At 49.4% G+C, this 19952-nt stretch overlaps 1 protein-coding gene across 1 annotated transcript in view; it reads left to right on the top strand.

Moving 5' to 3' along the window:
* Positions 1-14238, top strand: part of ELP4 (elongator acetyltransferase complex subunit 4) — a 201089-nt gene extending 186851 nt beyond the window's left edge. The window contains exon 10 of the mRNA XM_080595259.1: positions 14200-14238. Coding sequence (XP_080451385.1) covers positions 14200-14223 — 24 coding nt within the window. The 3' untranslated portion in view covers positions 14224-14238. The remainder of the gene's footprint in view (positions 1-14199) is intronic.
* The last annotated feature ends 5714 nt before the right edge of the window (positions 14239-19952 follow it).

Raw genomic sequence — 19952 nt, 5'->3', positions numbered from 1 at the left:
TGGCATGCGTGTGGTTTTGCAAGTGCTGTCACTGGGGCATGGGACCACTGGCTGTGCCAGAGCTACCTCGCAGGCTCAGGGCTTTGTGTCCCGGTGGTGCAGCGGCACCAGGGAGGCAACCAGTTTTGGGTTAGGAAAAGTCTTCGTACATCGCACCCGATGAACGCGTGGGTACAGCAACAGCAGAGCGAAAGCAGCCCTTGCATTGCAGAGCTTGTAAGTGAATTGGACTCAGTTTTGATCTGCTGTTTTGCAAACGACTTTTGTCCTGTGTTACGTGAAACAGATTTTTGTTACTGATATGAGACACTCCGAAGTGGTACAGACGCCCTCGCAGTAGCTGGAGCTTGCTTGATAGGAGTACCTTCGGTCAGATGCGTGCGCTCTTCTCTTAGCCACTGCTTAGCTACTGGCAAATCTACCACCTGAGCAAAGTGATTGGGAAAACTGCAGAAATGCATTTTGTAGCACAAATCTCTCATGCAGTTTTACTAAATGGATTTTACTTCCAGGAAGAAAACATGGCATGCAATCATTTTGCACATTTTAAATTATACTTTATTGCCCCGCAAAGCACATCAGGAAACATCCCCACGTCCACAGAGGACTGGTGCCAGAGCAGGTTCGTGCCGGTGTTCAAAGATGAGACTGAAAACTTGGTGTGCGAGGCCCCGCAGACAGCATGGTCACACCGAACCCTAATGGGGTTAAAGCCAGCAAAACACTATGTTAAATCACGCAGCCATACTCTCGAGAGCACAAACCAGGAAAAAAAAGTGTTGCACTGCAAGCATTTTTACCAAGGTGTTCGTAGCCGCTCAGTGCCCAGGCTCTGGGCCCCACTTGAAGAGCTTGTGTCTGGTTCTTGGAAGCGTTGTAGGGAAGGGGATCAAGCCCTGCGCAGGCTCTCCTCAAATCTCTTCAGCACTGGCAACTTTCATTTGCTGCAGAAAACTTGACCTATGTATAAAATGTAATGGGATAAAGGGAAGAGCCCCAATGCAGTCTCAAAACCGTAAAGTGATTTCCTGTGCTGTTTTCATTAGTGTCTGCAAAACATTATCAAAATACTATGTCTGCAAAACATTATCAAAATACTATCTGCGTAATGTGACAGGGAAGGGAAAAGATCAGTCTTGAAAGTTCTTGGAGGCATTAATAATTTCCTCTGGCAATGAGAAAACCTGCCCACACCTCGAGCTTTAGGAAGAGCAAATGGAGGCAGAGAAATCCCCGCTGCTCTCTGCCCTGAAGCCAGGTTCTTAACTTTATGATCACTTTTATTTAAGTTTCTTACACTTCAGCAAAACGCAGCAGAGCTTGACAAATTCATTTTGCAAGAGAAAGTCTGCTATGACTTGTTTTCCTTTTGTTTTTAAAGTGTGGACACAGGGGAATGCATTCCTGAAAAAAAATTTCACAAAAAAGACGTTTGCACCGTTGCCGAGCTCGATGTCGGAGAGCAGCGACAGGGTGCTGCTGCCAGCCCACCTCCTGCTCTGCACCCGAGCAGTTTAGGACTCTTGGGCAGTTTTCCTGCACCAGGTTTGCCCCCAACACAGTTCCTAGCCCTGTCCCTGGGGCCGCGGCACGCCACGCTGTGCTCCAGCCGGTACCGGCACCGTGCAGCACCAGTCCTTGGTTGCATGGCAGGTGCTGCGCAGGAATTGGTGCTTACAGGGTTTAGCTTTCTGGGCAGCCAGAAGGGTTTTGTTTTCAGAATGCAAAGTTAGAATTGTTTTTCAAAGGCAGGAAATGATTATTAAAAATTAACGAATTTTGTCAGGACCTTGAAATTATAAGTATGCACTGAGCTGGGTCGCTCAGTTTAATCTCCAGTATCTTTGACTTCCCTAAGTAGGTCACATCAGTAATGAGTGCAGATGTCATAAGATAACGTTAAAAATCCAAGCAAAAAATACAGAAAACATGTGATCCCCAAACTCCACACCCCATGAATACTTAAAAACCCTCAAACATTGTTGGGTGAGAAGCAGTATCCGCAGAAGAACTAAGTGCCTTTTTCTTCTAAAGCAGCAATTCATGTGGCGGCTGGTGGCAGGGACCATCCAAGAGAAATAAGGCCACGTTTGGGTTTGTTGTGCAGGGCCAAGAGGGGCGAGGGTGAGACCTGAGTCATGGCAGGCCAGTGGGCACAGAGGCTCAGGGCAGGTGCTGACCCTTCTGCAGGGGTGTTGGGGCACCGCACGGCATCGCTGCAGGGTGGTGGTGGGCACAGAGCAGGTGACAACAGCCCTGGGGATGTCCCCTGGTGGGGGACAGGTGGGCAGCACCAGGAACTGGTACGGAAAGGAATTAATATGGAATTGATATGGGGTTTTCCTCAGGCTTGCATCTTCCTGTGCTAGAGGGAGCAAGGTCAGGAGATGCTGATGTGGATGCAGATGTGGGACGGAGATGTGGGATACAGATGTGGGATGCAGATATGGATGCTGATGGGGAGCAAGGGAGCCGGGACACATCCTGCCCTCATAGTGCCCCATGTCAAGGCCAGTCTGAGCTGGGACTGACTCTGCAATGCAGCTGCATGCCCAGCTCCCTGCCACCAGCCCGCTGTCACCCCTTGCTTGGTAGGGAGTCGGTGCTTGCCCAGGCTGCTGGGGCTCTCACCCGGGCTCGCTGTCGCCTGCCAGCAGCGCAGCGTCCGGGAGGCAGGGATAAAGCACTGCATTGTGCTCGCCCAGCACCTTTTGCTCGCCCACAATCTCGCCATTGTGCGTGCTTTATCATGATTAAATTCCAGATGAACATACAAGGGAAAAGTTCATCAAAACAGACCTGAAACAATGGGTGTTTGAAGGCTTTTCAAGCGCGGCTGTCGCGCAACAAGTAGTGCTTCCCAAAGGCAGCCAAGTTCACGTTCAGCACAGCGACCTGGCGGCAGCACGGGAGCGGTGCTCCTTGCTGGGGCTGCGCGGGGCTCGGGTGCGGGAGCAGCCAGGAACGGACGGGAAAGGCAAATGCTTTATTCATAGCAGTGAGTGGCGCATTTCTGCTCAAAATATAAATAGTGAATGTTTGTGCTAATGAAATGCTCTCTAATGGCAGTTGGGAGATTTTGCTTTTCCCTAGGTGGAAGTGCTGGGAACTCAAATAGCCAGCAATATTTTTTTGCAAATCACAACCATGTTTATAAGCTATAAACTGTGCAAAATGTGCTGTCCACTAGAGAATTTTAAGACCCAGTTGCAGCTCATGCATGAGATCTTTTTTGTTTTGTTTTTATTAAAACATGATAAAAGAGTGGGAGCCGGGGCATGGGGAGGGCCAGGTGTGCCATGGGCTGGTGTGCTGGGGCAATGCCGCGCAGGGCTCTTTGGAAAGAAGTCCATCACGTAGTGCCACAGACCTCATCCAAAGTCCCTGATAGCAGGGACTGAAACCACATGGCTTTCTATAGGATTTTAAGCCATCAATTAATATTTGTTATGAGGGGTTGCTGGTGAGGGCCGGCTGCCTTCTCTGCTGAACCCAGGGAGCCAGAGGCTCCATGGGCAGAGCGAGCACGTCGCTGTGTGTCAGCCAACGCCCCTGCTCTTGGCAACCATGTAAAGTGAAGGCAGTGAATGCAAATAAAAATCAGAGGAAAAAAGCCTCTTAAAGTCTTGTAATTTCAAAGGCAGCTACGTCCTTCTACTGGATTGTTTTTAAATGTGACCAAAGCAGGGCAATAGATGAGCCAAAGAACCCCATTGCAGAGGGTGTTCCGTGGAGCGATCCATACTAGGAGGGTATTTTCTTCAAGTCCATATAAAGTAGAATGTGCAGGTAATCCATGGCTAGAAGAAACCTGCAGGCTGCTGTGAACACCCCAAGAAAGGCTCTGCAACACGGGGTAAACAATTAACACAAATTTCGAATCGCTGCACTGTCACCTTAATAGGCAGCGAAGTCAGCCACGATGGGCGTAATAGGATGAGACAGTTTAATTCTTGTTATGACATTAGCTGCAGACTTGTACAACAGCTGAAAACGGCGGAGCGAAAAGGGTTTCCAGCCGCTGCAGAGCTGCACTGCACCGCTCTGAGTGAGAGCGGGGCACCAACGAGGGCTCCCAGGCCCAAGGAGGAACAGGGAACAAATGTCGCCCAAGTGTCTGAAATCCCATGGAGGTGTTTTCCCTCCTCACGTGTGGCTGATGTTCTTTTAGAAAGGTTTATTTCAGATAAAGAGGTGCCATTTCGCAGAGCCCAGCAGTGGAAGCAGCTGGGAGGCTGTGCGCGATATCGTGTTATATATCAGAGACACGCACATCCAGGAGGTGAACTGAGCTGATTCTGTTTTCCCAGCATTAAGCTTCAAAAAATTAGAAGTCACCCAGGCTTGAACCTCAGACAGACAGGTAATGAGCCGTGACAGCCCTTCGCTGGGATCCGCAGGAACGGGCAAGCAGGCCTGGGTGTCAGCCACAGAAACGCGCTAATCAGACCCAAATCTCCGAGTAATGCCGCCAAGCGCCAGCACGTCGCTCCGAAAGGCGGGCGGGCGGTGAGGGGAAGCCCGGGAGACCGTGGGACAGGGCGGAGGCGGCCATCACGCTGGGCCCCGCGCGGCCCTCACAGCTTCGTCAGGGCCGCGGGGACATAGCGAGGACATAGCGAGGACTTGACACAGCGAGGGCTCAGTCGGAAGGCCTGGCCTTGCTTGTGTTTTACCTCCCTGCCTTTTGTAGCGTTGCTGTTGGGAAAATGGGTCACGGTCTCCTTTTAGGTCACGCAGAGAAATCGCGCTGCCAGCCTGCCCCTTGTACGACGCTTCTGCGTCTCTTCAGCAGTACTTACTGCGTCTGAGAGTGTGGGGTCTGCAAATATACAACGTGGTCTGCTAGGAAGGTGGGGAAAGCCCCACCTCGAGCTGGAGAAGGTGTAGCTGAACAATAAGCCCTCTCCTAAATACCCATCCCCTCTTTATCAAGTGCCCTGTGAGCACTCTGCTGGCCAGGCCCTGGGGTCTCCCTGGTGTGGGAGCTCCCCGGGGCCCAGCGGGGCTGTGGGGGCTTCCCAGGGGAGCTGCTGGGGCAGGCCTGCCAGCACACCGCCCAGCGTCCCGCTCCTCCGCAGGCTCCGTCAGGCAACTCGCGTTTGAGAAAAGGCCGAGCCGCAGAGCTGCCACGTCCCGCGGCACCTTAATTCTGTGTGAAAAGGTGGGGTAATTCCTCATGGAAACGGCTGGCTCCCAGCCTCCTCCCGCCCGGAGGAGGGCAAACCACACCACCCCTGCCCGGGCTGCCCCGCGCTGGGCCAGCAGCAGCTCCCGGCCTCTCGGCACAGCCCAGTCCCCCTGCTGCAGCCTGCAGCTGCCTGTGTGGGACGTCGCCGGCTGCTCCTCTCCCCCAGAATTCACCTCCAGCTTTTGGATTTCGCGATGCTAAACCCCTGTGGTGAAAAGGGGCTTTCGTGCCTTTATATGGAGATGCAAACCTGTATTAAGCCTCAAAAGATGTTTTTATCGAAAGATCTCGACAGCTGCCAGCTTCCCTAAATCCCAAACTATCATTACGCATTTAGTTGCAGACAGGGGATTTTTCTGGACCTTCCCTCCTGACCCAGTGATAAAGCCAACTTGGTCTGAGATTGAAGATTCATTTATCTCTCCTTGGCAATTATCTCTATTACTGCCCGCAATCCTTCCCAATCTTTCTAAACAACATCCTGCTATTAAAGCCACTTGGCAAGCATTTAAAGCCCTGGATAAGTTAACCATGCACAAAATATCCCACTTGGGGAAGGATCCAGCTATAAAAATAAACGGTTTACGTTCCGAAGGGCACGGTTCAGGATGGGTATTCTTCGTTTGTGAAGAGAGGTCATCATTGCTGACAATAAAATTATGTAGGACCTGATCCTCCCCCACTGAGCTCAACAGCAAAATCCCTCCTGGTTTCAATGGTGTTTTCCGGGATCAGCCGCCGGGAAAGCCAACATTCCTCAAAGTTGCTGAAAATCTATAATTGGATATATTAAGAGGGCTTTCAAAGGGACGTCAGCTTTGGAGGCTTAGTGTAAACTGCACTGCAAAGGGGATCCCCGCACGTAAGTCAACCCGTGCAGCTAGTTCAATGTTACTTTGCGGCGTGGTCTCTGACCAGGGAAGGCCAGGCCAGGCCCTGCGGCCTCCACCCCATGCCCCAGCAGGCTGCGGAGGCCAGCGTGCAAGGCCAAGGCAGGGGACGCGGGGCCGGCTGGGGATGTGCGGGGTGCGATCCTGCCAGCCTCGGCTGGAGGCACCACGGCGCCCAGCCCCTGTTTTCACAGGCTCTCTGGTCTCCTGTCACAACGCATCTCTGTGGGAGAGCCGGCGGAGCGTTGTGATGAATCTTGCCATGCCTTGCATGTCCATATTTAGTAAAATGAAGCTTAAAATGAAGCCTTTGGGACAGGAATTGGATGCATCTCCAAAAGACAGACTTTTAACTCATGGGCTGAACTTCAAAGTGTTCTTTAACTCTCTTTTAAAAATGTTCACTGGTAGCTTTTTGGGAACTGGAAACCTCCTATTTCTACTCGCCCACTGCTTTTCTGGTCCACCAGCAGTGTTTCCCTTTAGTGGTCAGGGGAAAGGGGCATGGGTGCAGGCGAGGGGCACCGATGTGCCCTGAGGGCAGGGATGCCCAGCCTATGGCTGGCACCCACCGAGGGATGCTCTGGCCGTGCCACGGCCCTGCAGGAGCCCTGTCCTCAGTCGCACCCTCCCCTCACTCCTACAGCCCTCCACAGGGCACAGCCACAAAGCTTGCTCTCATTCCTGGAGAGCTCGATTTTTGAGTTTTCCTTCCCTTTTCAGTGAAAGCTGAAATTCAGCAGAAGCTGAGGAGGCCACCACAGAGAGCCACAGGTTCACCACGCTCGCTGGGACCAACCGGGCCTGGCTGCAGCTCCAGGATGCACAGCCTGCAGACACAGCAATGAAAGGAAATATTCTGAAAGGGATGAGTCAGCTGGAGGCCGGGGGGATCTGACTGGAATTTAAAAAGTTGCGCGGCCGCGTGCCGGTCTGAGCCCTGCCAGCACAAAAACTTGTGGGTGCAAAGTGCTTTGTAGCCTGGCATAATGGTGTCACTTTGCTGATTAGCTGACAAGCCCTCCCCAGGATGGCTTTAGGCAATTAGAGAGGCGTTACTGCAAGCCGTCCTGCCCAGGTTGCTGCCGGGCTGTCGGACAGCCATGAGCTGCTCTGTGGCACCGCGCGGGGCAGCCCGGCCGTTTGGAGGGAGCACAACTTGCAGGCCAGGTGGCAACTTCCAAAGGTTTCGGGGTTTGGCCATGAGGTTTTTTAAATAAATAACATTAGAGTTCCATTTATTTGTGGTGTGAACAAGACATCAGTCCAGTCACAGCAAATCAGAGCAGGTAACTTCTCAGAGAAATCTCCTGCCACCTTCGTCCTCACTCACACGGTGCTCGAGTTCATTCCCCTGCTGCCAGGGATGGCTGACAAAGGGCCCGCAGCGAGCTGTGAGCCAGGAGCAGTCTTCACTGAGGACCTGTAGAGGACCTTTACACTGGGAAAAGAAGCACCCGTGAGTTTTAGTCCAGGCAACCTAATTTCAATCATAGAGGTGTTTGCAAGCACCTGGAGGGGCAGTTACCGATGGGGATTTGTCCAGTGCTGTGTTAAATAACTCTTGTTATTCACTACAATAGGAGAAGTCCTGTCACACAGAGAAAAGCCATGGATGTACCCCTTGCCTTCAGTTTTCTCACACCTCAGGTAGGCAGTGCTTCGCAAGCCGTTGGCCTGAGCAAGGCTGGGCAACGTGGCTTGGATGAAGGCCGTGTACGAGACGCTGCAGAGCCACAGCGACAGCAAGAGCTCGGCAGGCGGTTCAGTGCCACTTGGGCCAGCACTGGGCACGGCTTGCAGCTGGTCAGCCCTGCACCCAGCCGGCACGGAGCTGTCATTCCTGCTCCTGTGGCGGAGCCAATGCAGCGTGATTCCAGCCTGGGGTGGCCCCAGGTGAAGAGGACTGGCAGCAGGGGGCTCAGGAGGACCACGGCAGCTGAAAGGGGCCAGGTGGGATGCAGCAGGGAGAAGGGCTGCAGCAGGGGCAGAGCGCAGCCAGCCGGGCACTGCGCTCCAGGAACGGCTGAGACACCTGCAGAGAGTTTGGAGGTGAGCAGCGAAAATGGTGAGACCTGGAAAATAGGAATTATGAGGGCCAGCTGGATGGCCTGGGGTTGCTGAAGTTGACAGGGGAGAAGGTGCCGGGAGGAAGAGGTTGTGACAACCTTCCAGCACACTGAAGGTGGTCACAAGGAGGAGGAGCAGGACCTGTTCCCTGCATGCGTCCTGCAAAGAACAGGAGCAGGTGGGCTTTGTGTGCAGCAGAGGGACTCAGCATGGACCTAAGGCAACATTAGGTTCCTCCTGCTGGCAGACGGGCCCTCCGCACCCCAGGATGGGCTGCTGGGGCGAGCAGGGGGAGACGTGGGCAGACAGACACCTGTGGGTGCTGGCCCAGAGGGCCCTGTCTAGAGGCAAGGGCAGGGTGCCGCTGCCTCATACTTGCCAGCAGTTCCCTGCCGGCCCACGGATTCAGGTGCAGGCAGGAGCATGCAGGAGGAGAAATGGAGAAAATGCTCCGGGATGCAGCTTCTGGGCCAGGGGCCAGCCCCCAGCATCACGCGGGGGTGGACAAACACCTCGGGATTTGCTCACTCCAACAAACAGCGGCCGTCTGTCCCTGTCCGGCGCTGCTGGGACGGATGGGGACAGCACCGCTCTCTCAGGCAGCTCCCAGTTTTCCTCATTACCTGCCCTAAGCTTCTCTCAAAGATAAGTGGTTCTTGTGCAAAGCCGCTAATTTAGCCCCAGCAAAGGAGAAAATAAGTCTGAGTGCAAAAAGCTGGTGGGATTTTGACAATATGCACATCGAGGTTGGGCGACCAGTCTTAATTAGGCCATCTTTGTTTACATTTGATGTTTATCAGCTAATTGGCATGGCAAGGTGTGAGTCACACAGCTTCCCTCTGGCATGAAATCAGTTTGCGGGAGAAAAACCGGGAGAACAAATGATCCCAATTACAGGACACCCCACTGTGCTAATTACCATCCCGGGGAGGCAGAGCCTCGCACCCGCGCGCCGCTCCCCACCACCTCTCCGCCGCAGCAGAGGTGACGCCTGGCTGCCAGTCCCCTGCTGCCCATGGCCCTCTCAGGGCCCGGGCTGCCTCCTCCCTCACCCTTTATGTCCTCTCCCCCTTTCTCGTTCCGGCCCGGTGGAGGCCACGTCGCAGCCGCAGCTCGTGAGAGAGGCGGCGTCGTGCTTCCAGCGCCGCGATGCCCACCAGACCAAAGCCTTGATGTTGGCTGCGGCAGAGCCGAACCTCACTATCGCTGCTTGGGCTCACTGTCAGCGTTCAGACCTGCCTGGGCTCTTTCCCCATTTCCAACTTTTAAAAATGTTTTTAGGCCATCAGCAAGCCAGCAAGTCCACCGGTCCATCCGCCCGCTTCCCTGGCACTTGGTTCCTGCACACACACACACACACACACTTGTGAGTCTGTACATCCTCACGTACTGTAAATCTCCTTCTTCCTCCTTTCTCCCCACCCTTTGGGGAGATGCCTTGCCCCCATACCCTTTCAGCCCCTATACCCTTTCCCCTATACACGAAGGGCCCAATGCGCAGGAATGTTTCTTGGCTGCCCTTGAGTTGAATGATGATCCTGGAGGCTTGGAAAAGCCACAAAGCTCAATGCTCTCTGTCTCCCTGTGTCTCTCTTGTCTTCCCTTCTTAGTAGGGGTAACAGATGGCTGAGGCTTTCACCAACAGTCCCGAACACATTGTCACTCCCAACTGAAAGTGAAATATTCAGTGGCATTTAAATTAAATAGACTCTAATGCTTCAGTAATATTAATTACGGTTTCATTCATCCCTGGCCTAATAAATCAACACATAAAGATAGGATGATCCTGGGGCTGGCAGCAAAGCAGGGCTATTCTGCCCTTTGTAAGGTTATGCACACAAAGCCCCCATTCTTACAGGGACATGATGGCCCCTCCAAACATCTGTGCTCAGCACCACTTGAGGAGAAGCCAAAGTGGTAACATTTAAACTTTTCTTGTCCAATTTGTCCACGCAACGGGGCTCAATTCAACGAGAACTTTCAGGGAAAATTAGAAAAAAAACGTGTTAAGCGGGCGAAAAGTTTTCCCGGGTTGCGCCGGGGGGCAAGCAGATTTATTCCGGCAGCCCTGCCTGCGGCACAGGGCAGGCTGGCCCTTCTGGCGGCTGCATTTGTTACCCCAGCCTCAACCTTTAAAGGGTGGGCTGAGGGGCGGGGAGGCTTGCCGTGCGGGAGGGAAAACCGTGCTGCTCTCAGCGAAATTTCAGTAGTTGGGGAGGCCCCTGGGCAACAATTTTTCACACAATTTTTTTTTTGTGTGTGGATACCACAGGGGAAATAGACTCTGCACTTCACCACCAACAGTTTTTTTCCCCTCACCACCATACATATGTAAAAGGAGGCTAATAAAACGGTTGAATAAAAGATCGCTGCTAGTAAATCTTCAGGAGACAAAACCCTCCACTTGTGATGCTTCAAAGCGGCCCAGAGCTACCAGTTTACCCCAAAAGTCCCAACTCAGTGCTGCTGATTGGAAAATAAAAAGCCCTGTGCATAAAAACTTCACTCCAATTGTTATGCAGTGAATGCAGCGTTTACATACAGCAGCTTTACTTGACCAAATGACTCCTGAGTAGAGCGGCAAAAAGCCTGTTGCCTGTGCAGCCTAGCTCTTTTGGAAAGGTCTGGCTAGAGTAGGTTTGGGAGGAAAAACGAAAAAAAAAACTATGATGAGAAATCAATGCCCTATCATGTAAGTGCATTGTGGAAAGCTGGACCAGTTCTAAAACAAAATGGTGTGGAAAAATAAGCCACAGAGCTGCATGATGAAGCGCTGGGACAGCACGGTTCACAGCAAGGTGCTGGCATGGTGGGGGGTCCCTGCTGCACCCCAGGGCGCATCCCTGCAAGACGGGGACAGCAGCATGCTTCGGGAGGGATGTTTCCTCCCTGTGCTTTGATGTCACCCGGCTGATGTGCAGAATGGGCACTGGCTCCAGCCAGCTTTCCCCCGTCTCTGTCATTTGGACTAGCTTTGCTTCAGTCTCCTCACCTCTAAAATGGGCATTAAGTCACTTACACAGCACTTTGAAGGCCTGAGTGAAGGACAGTGTCCAAAGAAACCTTTTATTGATGCTATTGATGAATACCAGTGACTGTGCAGGTCAAGCAGGCACCACTGGGGAAGCCAGCAGAGGGGCCACCTCAGCAGACTGCTCGTGAAGTTTACTGTTATGCAAAACCTTGGTTTCATTTTTTCTCAGAACATATTCAGCCTATCTCCAGACCCTAACTAAGCCGAAAATACTGAGTACATTCTGCATTACCATTTCACACGCCAGATTTCAGAGCCGTATGTGGAGGATGATGTTAAAGTAGCTGATAGTTGTCACTGCGATGGCACTGAGCGGCAGGCTTGGGGAAACTGCACGGCAATGGGATGTGCCACTGCCCTGTCCCAGAGCAGCGCCCAGAGGGCCCGGGCCGGCTGCCTGCGTGGGGTGAGCAGGGAGAGTAGAGGCCAGCCAGGAGCCTGCGCTCACCTGTGAGCATCCTCCCTGCGCAGGGAGCTGTGGAGGGCGAGCGGGGGACAGGCAGCCGTGGGCACAGGCAGGGCTGTGGCAAGCAGCCGGAGCCCCCACAAGTGGGAAGAGACGGCAAGGGGCTGCGCCGCGGGCAGCAGGGGCCGGAGAAGTCTGTCAGGGAGCAGCAGCTGCTGCTGCCCCTGGGGCATGGCTCGTCCTCTCCTGGCCGCCTCCACCAGCCGGCCTCCCCAGGCGACCGCCGAATTCGCCTGCGCCTCAAGCTGGCCCCGGGAGCCGGGCTGGCAGGGAGCTGCCGGCGGCCCCTTAACGCTCCAGCTGGTCTGGGTGCACTGCAGCAGCTGAACGAGAAGGGCTCGCTCCCCAGCTTGTCCTAGTTCCCATCAGCTGGCCGGGCCAGGCAGGCCGCACGCCCATTAGCCAGCAAGAGCACATGTTGCTCCTGTACCCGGGGCCCTGATTCACGATCGCGGGGTGAAAACTGGGGCAGGAGCTGCCTGAGGCACTCTGGGTGCTCCTTCCCTTGGTTCGTCCATTCAAAGTAGTTCACAGAATTCTCAAATGATTCTCTCTTGACTCCTTGCTTGGAAAAATATTTAAAGCATCTGGACTCAGAAATCAGCGCACATTCACGCAAACCAACTTTCTGTCCTACCCATTTCTGGAAGGGCATTTTCTGTGGGTTTGAGGTACTGGAAGCTGCTGTTTACCGGCCTCACTCCTGTCCCAGTGAAGGGGCTCCTGCAGGTGTCTGTCTTCAAAGGGAGGCCACTCACATGTACTGGGTAGCTGTTCCAGTAACCAGCGGAGGGATCTGCTCTCTAGGTCATGTATAAACACTTAACGAACTTGCTAAAACCATAATTCCTTCATCTAGGCTACATTTAATTCTAAAATACATCTCCATGGCCTGGTCTATGGACAAGGAATTACTCTTTGAGACTGACCTAGAAGATACATGCTCCGCTTCTTATTTACAAACCACAGGAAATATTCCAATGAATAATGTTGCTAAATTCTAGACAGAAGTTACTAAAATCCCCTGGTTTTCATTAAGAAAGCATCGTTCACTGTTCACAGAAAAGAAGGAAAACACAAAGCTCACCATCCCTTCCCTAAGCAGAGGCCAGCAGATGCTTTTCAGTAATAGCGAAAGCGTATACACGAGTCTGCATTTTGGGGTCATTAGTAATTGGTAATGATTCCCAAAAGTGCAACATGTCATGTTAAGTCATTACCGTCTCCGTCCTTGGACATAAGCCTTATGCAACCTGTTATGGGCTAACAGAAGAATAAGCTGAAACAGTTTTAATATGGCAGAGATTAGCAGAGAACGTGTCACTGGATTTATCTCAAGATGTAATTTGCAAACACTTTTTTCTTCACTGCTCAAAACATTCTCTGGTAGTTATTTTTAGTAATGACATATATGTTTCCTAGTAAGGCACTTTGCATTTAATAGTAATAAGAAATAACATTATCTACTTTTTATGATTGAAGATTAAGGAGTCTATTCTAATAGCTTTGGTTGTCAACACAAGGTCCTCTGGTACTACATTTCTTAGCCTCCCTGTTGTAAAAGAACATGTCTATGTAGATATTATTAATTTATCATTGCACAAAACAAAGTTTATGAACACTTAATAATTAATGTACTGTGAATTTAAGAATAAAAAATCAAGACTCTACCTTACATCATTTTTTAACTATCTGATTTTTATTCTTCTCATTAGCTCTTTATGGGTCTATTCTGAACCATGGCTTGGGTTTAAAAGCATTTAGTTGTGTATGTTGAAATGTAAATAGTTCATTTCCAGCCCAGCTGAATACAGGGACAACACCATAATGAAATTAACCACTATGATATTTCTACCATACATAGAACATCGGGATATAAATATAAACCTGTAATGAAACCAGAAGGAGCCATCCAAGCTGCACAAACTGAAGACCTGGGTCCTCTCACCTTGTAAAGACAACAGACAGACTTTTGCTTTCTTTTCTTTCAAAAATCTTTGGTGCTTTCTGCATTTATACTTTGCCTGGTGAGTGGATAAGCACCAGTTACTGCTTCTCTAAGGGCCTATACTACTTCTGTCTGTCTGAGCAGTTTCTTGCATAAGTGTGATTAAAAAAAAAAAAAAAGGAGTTCTCTACTTCAAAAATTAACATATCTTATTTGTTATTCTTGCTTTAGCTTCCTCAGCGCAACCTGACAGATCTTGTCGTTATCTGCTATCCTGCTCTGGGTGCTCAGAATAAATAACACAGGTCGGGGACTTCAATGCAGGAAAGTGCCTTTGGGGCCCAGTGGCACTACCTGGCTGAGCCCCAGCTGAGGATCTGGCTCTGTTATGTCTCAACACACATAAGCTTATGGTATGTGATTTTGTTCCTACAGTATGATTCATTCTAGATTTCAAGTACAGAACATGATTCATACTAATTTCTTTCTTTACATTTGTATTATCTAGCCTAGCTGTTGAGGGTTTAGTCAGCAGAATAATTAATGTTTGGTTGATAATCTGAATCCCAACAGCTCATCCCAGACAATGTTTCTTGACAGCAAATCCTGCACCACAGAGATTAAGGGACAAATCTGCAAATGTCAGATGGCGAGGACTGCATGCAGAAATACAGGTACCTTCACCAGCTCTCTGTCTGCTCTGCCCTGCACCACTGCATAGCGTCCATAAAATCGGCATTGCACCAGCAGTGCGACACGGCCATGATTCAACGTGATTTACACAGTGGTCATGTATTTAGGAGTGCAGATTACCAGGAATGCACTTAACTGGACACTTGCACATTGCAATTGGGTGTGCAATTATCTGACTTGCACACCCAACACATGTGTGCCTCTTGGGATTTGCACGTCCCACAATCCAGAGTAGTAGAGCTTGAAGGTGGTTGGAACAAAAATAGAGAAGACTTCATTTTGTTAAAAATCTGGCACTGATTTCACTTCTTCCTAAATGAGACAGGAGGCAAATGTTCTCCAGCAAAAGATAAGCAATGACAATCAGAGCTGGAATATCAATACGCCCAAGTGTGGGAAACAAGCAGGACGAGCCAGAGAGGAAAGCCAGCGATGGAGCCTGCACCTTGCTGGGTGATCATCCTGAGCAGAGCATATCGTCAGGGCCACGCTTGGAGAAAAACATGCACGGGGAAAGAAAGGAAAAGTGGCACTGTCCATAAAAAGGAAATCTAGAAAATCACTACAAAAGGGTTTGGAGTAGAAAGAACAGGTTGTTAGGAATGGAAGAAAAAAAAGGAAAAACAGGAACTGAAAACCACTGCATGACCTCAGGCCTTCAGAAGGAAGGACAGAAAGAAGACAAGTTTTCCATTGAGAACCAAACTTGATACACTGGTCAGCAAATGATGGCAGGTGAAGTTTGCTTCCTCGCTGCTTGGGCTGTCTTCACTGCCAGGACAGCAACCCCTGCGCTGCAGGCGTAGAGGGCAGACAACCTCTTCCTATGGGGAGGAGGAGGAGGAAGAGACCTTCATGAGTTTGACCTTATAGGAACCTCTGGCTTGGTATCTGCTCTGTTTTCGTTTTGTGTGTGTGTCTAGAAAATGGCCAAAAATGAGCAACTGAATACAACAGTTCCTGAGATGTTTTTGTCTGAGGGTGGCTGTAGGCCATTGGTGTAGTACCTGCAGATGTTTCCCTCAAGAAGAAACCAAGTATGTATGTGCCTGCCCGCCACTCCTGCTGGCCCCAGAGGTGCCTCACTGCCCTGGGATCGAAACAGAAGCACAACAGTGATCAGAGGAAGATGATTTCAGGGAATAAACACAGTGGCAATGGTGATGCTATGTTGGCACCTAAAATGTCACAGACCATCTGCCACCGTATCACACCAGTGGTCCCCTTTTCCATTCCTTGCCATTACTCCTTGTAGCTCCTGTTCAGCCTCACCAGGAGTATGTCCTCACAGGTCAGAGCTGGTGTGAAAAGTGGTTTTCTTCTCCCAGTCTGCATGCTGCAAAAGAAAATTATTCTGTTCCTCCCCTCTCCTCTCTGGGTAGTAGGACAACCCCTCGCAACCTTTTCATTGACCTGTTTGTTAGTGGCTTTCAGTGCAACACCTAGGGGACAGAGTTGCAAAATGCCACCAAATACAATCCTTTAAGACAGTAAGCAGCCTCCACAAAATGCAAAGAATGGTACATCAGCTTTCTTTAAAAAATCACTGAAATATATGAGAGTACCAGCTTTTTTCTCACACTCCTGCAGTTCTTGGAGTCTTTTTCTGTTGCAGTAAATGACCATGCTGCTTGGAACACAGAGTGACATTGGCTTCAGAGCTTTCCCCACCCACCATGGTTTAGACCATGGTTTATCAGCCACCCTGGTTGGCTCTGAGTGTGACTAACCGTCCCTCAGACCCAGGTGCTTTACTGCTTCATAGCCCTCTGCAGACAAGTTAGTATCTAATCCCCCTTCCAGGCCAAAAAACATTATACCACAGATATAGGAGAACACACAAAACCTTCACACAGCCACTAAGGACTGAACGTCAAGCGACCTAAGCAGGTGACTGGTCCTCAAAGCCATTGTGATTAAAGTGCTGCCATATGAAATTTTGGAATATATGTGTGTAACTGCTTCCTGCAAGTGCCTTTCTGAAATCAAGCTGAATCCTTTAATTGCAAGGCTTGTGAAAGCTGCTTTGTAATTTGCAGAGGGTTTGTGTAATGCATGTACATATTTAGTGAGAGGTAATGAACCCTCCTTCACCTCCCATCCAATGAAACATTAGCACCACCAGTTGGTCACCAAGCCTGAATAACACCCAGTCCCAACTGCAATAACAACGCAAGAGCTTTGTTCAAGCTCTCAAGAGCAATGTGTTGTGTCATCCAGATGTATTGTTTAGTTGACCTGAAGTTGAGGCAAGTCATGTTAAAACTGCGTCGGTGCATTTTTCCCTGGGTTTGTTGATTGTACCTGATCTGTTCCAGCTTGAAGTTTAAACCACGCCAAACAGAGAATCAGAAAACTGAAATGAGGAGCTCAGCTAAATTCCAGATTTCTCAGCACAATCACATTTTTCACTTCAATGGTGAAAGACTGAAAGAGATCCAGAGAAAACACTATTAGTGTTTTGGATTTCTAGAGCATCCTCCTTCAAAGGTGTACTAATTGGCAGAGTGAAGTGAGTCAGACGTGGGTGCTGATTTTCAGTCCTCAGGTCAGAAAATGGGCTTGCGAAGCTGCTTCTGCATGGCACATGGCTAGACCACTATTGGCGTGCATTAAAGTCTTGATTTATATATGCATATGCAGCAATGCTCATACCTTCTAAGTAACCATGTATGCCTGGTTACTTGAAGGGTCTATCTGCCCATCCCTGCTATTCCAGTTTGCATAAATGGGAAATGTTTTCCTTTTTCCTGGTTCTCTCTCTCTGCATCTCTCTTCCTCTGTGTTTGCTCATGGAGAGGCATGGAGGCATTTTACAGCACTTTCAGAGATTTAAAGTTTCATTCTTACTTGTGCTAAGGCTCCTGGCATTGCCCTGGGATTTAGCGCGAACTACCTTTGCAGCTGCTTTACAGATCTTTTCTATTGTGCGAGAAATCCAAGAAAGTCTCAGGGTAAAAGGGAATCAGAACCACCATGTCTGCAGTGTTTCATCCACCACTTCATGGGGTTATCTGGGCTGGCTGAGGTGGAGAAAGGGTTGCAACCAAGCCACACTGTTCAAGGAATAATTCCTCCTACTAACTAAAACAGTTTGTCAGTTAAGAGCACACAAAGGAGGCAAACTATATAATGTACCCCCTTACAGAAGCATGTTAACCTTACAAAATAAAGCAATTATAGACCCCCAAATGCTGATGCTAATATCTGGCCCATGGCACCAGTTCGTTCAGGACATGTTGGTGCTTTCCTGCATCTTATCTGGCTCCTTTCAGATCACGCCCTTGCTGTCCTCCCTGCTTGGGATGGCACCTGACGGTGGCATCTGAGGCTGTTCAAGCTAATTCGCTGTGGCAGGATTGTCATTCTCAGAACCAGCACATCCAACAAAACGTAATGCCTTAAATATTTTGAGATTGCTAATATTTTTTAACTCATCTCGTTTATAGGTGGGTGAAAGAGTCTCAGTGGTGCCTGTGGCCTCCCCAGGCCGCCCCCTGTACAAACTCAGAGCAGGAGGCAGACCTTGCCAGCCCAGGACTTCACTGTCACTCTTGAAGCCTGAGGGACAAAGACCTTGGTAGACAAGACAGATGAGAAAAGGAAAAAAGGACAAATAACTTGCTTTTCCCATCAGAGTTCTGATATAATTTGTGGCATGCTTGCTGCTTGCTTTATGAAATACTCTCTATGCTTTATGAAATGCTCTCCATGTTTATGCTTGATATACTTGTACAAATAAACATAATACAAAATATCTTTTGTTTCCTTTTTTATTTTTTATTTTTAACTTTCACATTCCACTCTTCCTCAGACAAAATGAGCTTTGATGTGAGGATATTCCCACAAAAAAATATACATAGTAGTTGAATACAATCATCTCTGATGTTTTCACCTTGTAAGATACTGCCAGGGGTTAAAATGGTATAGTAAAATATCACAGTTCGCAGCATGACTTTGTGTCTGATGCTGGCACAAAATGTTCACAAAGCAAGGAGCTTGCTCACGGGAGCAAAACCAGAGCTCCTCACCTGAGCAAGCACTGGCAGCATTCAAGCCCTGCTTTTGCAGCAGGTACAGGGTTTTTGAAGGCTTTTCTTTCGAGAGCTTATTAAAATTGAAAAATTACGCAGCCCATTGCTTAGCTGTTTCTCACAGGCTTTACAGTGCTCAGATAGCATATCATTTTTGTACCCGAGTTCACCACTGCGCAGGCTCTTCCTCTGAAGAGGCTGGGCAATCTTCAGCGCCGTGCAGCACTCAGAAGTGGCGCTCAGACTGTAAATATTATATGCTGCTGCAAGAACATTTGAATGGTAATACTCAAGCAATTACTTTCCTTTCAAGATCATTAAACACAAATCTGACTTGTATTTTAATAGGACTGCCAATGTATTTAATGGGGGGCAGTAAAGGGTAGTTTTTTTCTAATGGATGAATGTTTATATTATTATCCACTCTGAGAGACCACATTAGGAGGAGACTGGATAACACTCATGTGTTTTGCCTCAGTCCTTTTCACCCAGTATTCAATTTTTTCTCAGTTCTGCATATTACAGTCTTATGGTAAAACAGCATCTACAATAAACCCGCCACCACATTCTGAGTATTAGACAAAAAGACCAAATACACTCATGCTGAAAAGAATTTGCAGTTTGCATTTCCCTTATGGCCGTTAAAATTTTAGAGAAACCCAGCGTTTGGCAAGCTGACAGGTTCAGACAGGGACAACGCTATTCAGCTGCTGGACATGCGCTGTATGGTCCACAGCAATGCCAGCCTCCCCATGCCATCCCACAAGCACCTCTCCGGCATGCTTGGAGCAGTGCCCAGCAGGGTCCACAGTTGTTTCCACCTCCACGTCCATTCCCAACCATGCTCGGGCTACTGAGAAGAGTGGGCATTAGCACAAGGTGTGCAGTGGGCAGTTGGGCTGTGCTGGTTTTCCTTCCCACTTGCACACATGCCATAAACGTGTTTTCCTTTGACGCTAACTTCAGGGAAGGTTTTACACATGCTTAGAGCGAATGTAGCTCCATCCATACACTGTATGGCATTTCCTGTGCTCAGCATCCAGGGCTGAGGAATGCATTTCTGTAAGGTCAGTGTTTCCTCATCAGTCTGTAATTCATCCATGGAGGTTTGTTCTTTGAAGCTGCACACCCTGAAATAGCCGAGAATATGCAAGTGAACCACCTGTATCCTCACTACCATGTTCTGGGTGCGAACCTTGATGTCTCCTGGTAGGCAGGTGTAAGCAGTAGTTATTGAATCAAGCAGAATTTGCTAGAAGTACGTAAGTCTGCATTGTAAACACTACAATAAAAAACATCAGGAAGGTGGCTCTAAATCCAGAACTCATGGAAAGAAGTCCAGGAGTTAAAGGAGAAAGCAAGGGAGAAGGCTTTATTTGCTTTGCATTTTAGTGAACAGCAGCAAAGGCCAACCAGGAACTGCTACAGGACTTGTTACATGGCAATAAATGGAGTGATAAGGGTAGGAGCTTCGAATCTTACCCTTAGAGGTAAAACACAGCACAGTGGAGGCAGCAAAGGCACCACACAATCACAGGGACAGACAGATATGTGTAGAGCACCATATATAATAGGATACAAATACAGAACATGCTCAGAGCTGAGTACTCTCCCAGAAGTGTATGG

The sequence above is a fragment of the Anser brachyrhynchus genome (genome assembly GCF_964034855.1).
Source record: "Anser brachyrhynchus genome assembly, chromosome: 5".
Classification (NCBI taxonomy): Eukaryota; Metazoa; Chordata; class Aves; order Anseriformes; family Anatidae; genus Anser; species Anser brachyrhynchus.
The sequence above is the reverse complement of the archived record's forward strand: the minus strand, read 5'-3'. Positions and strand labels throughout refer to the sequence as shown.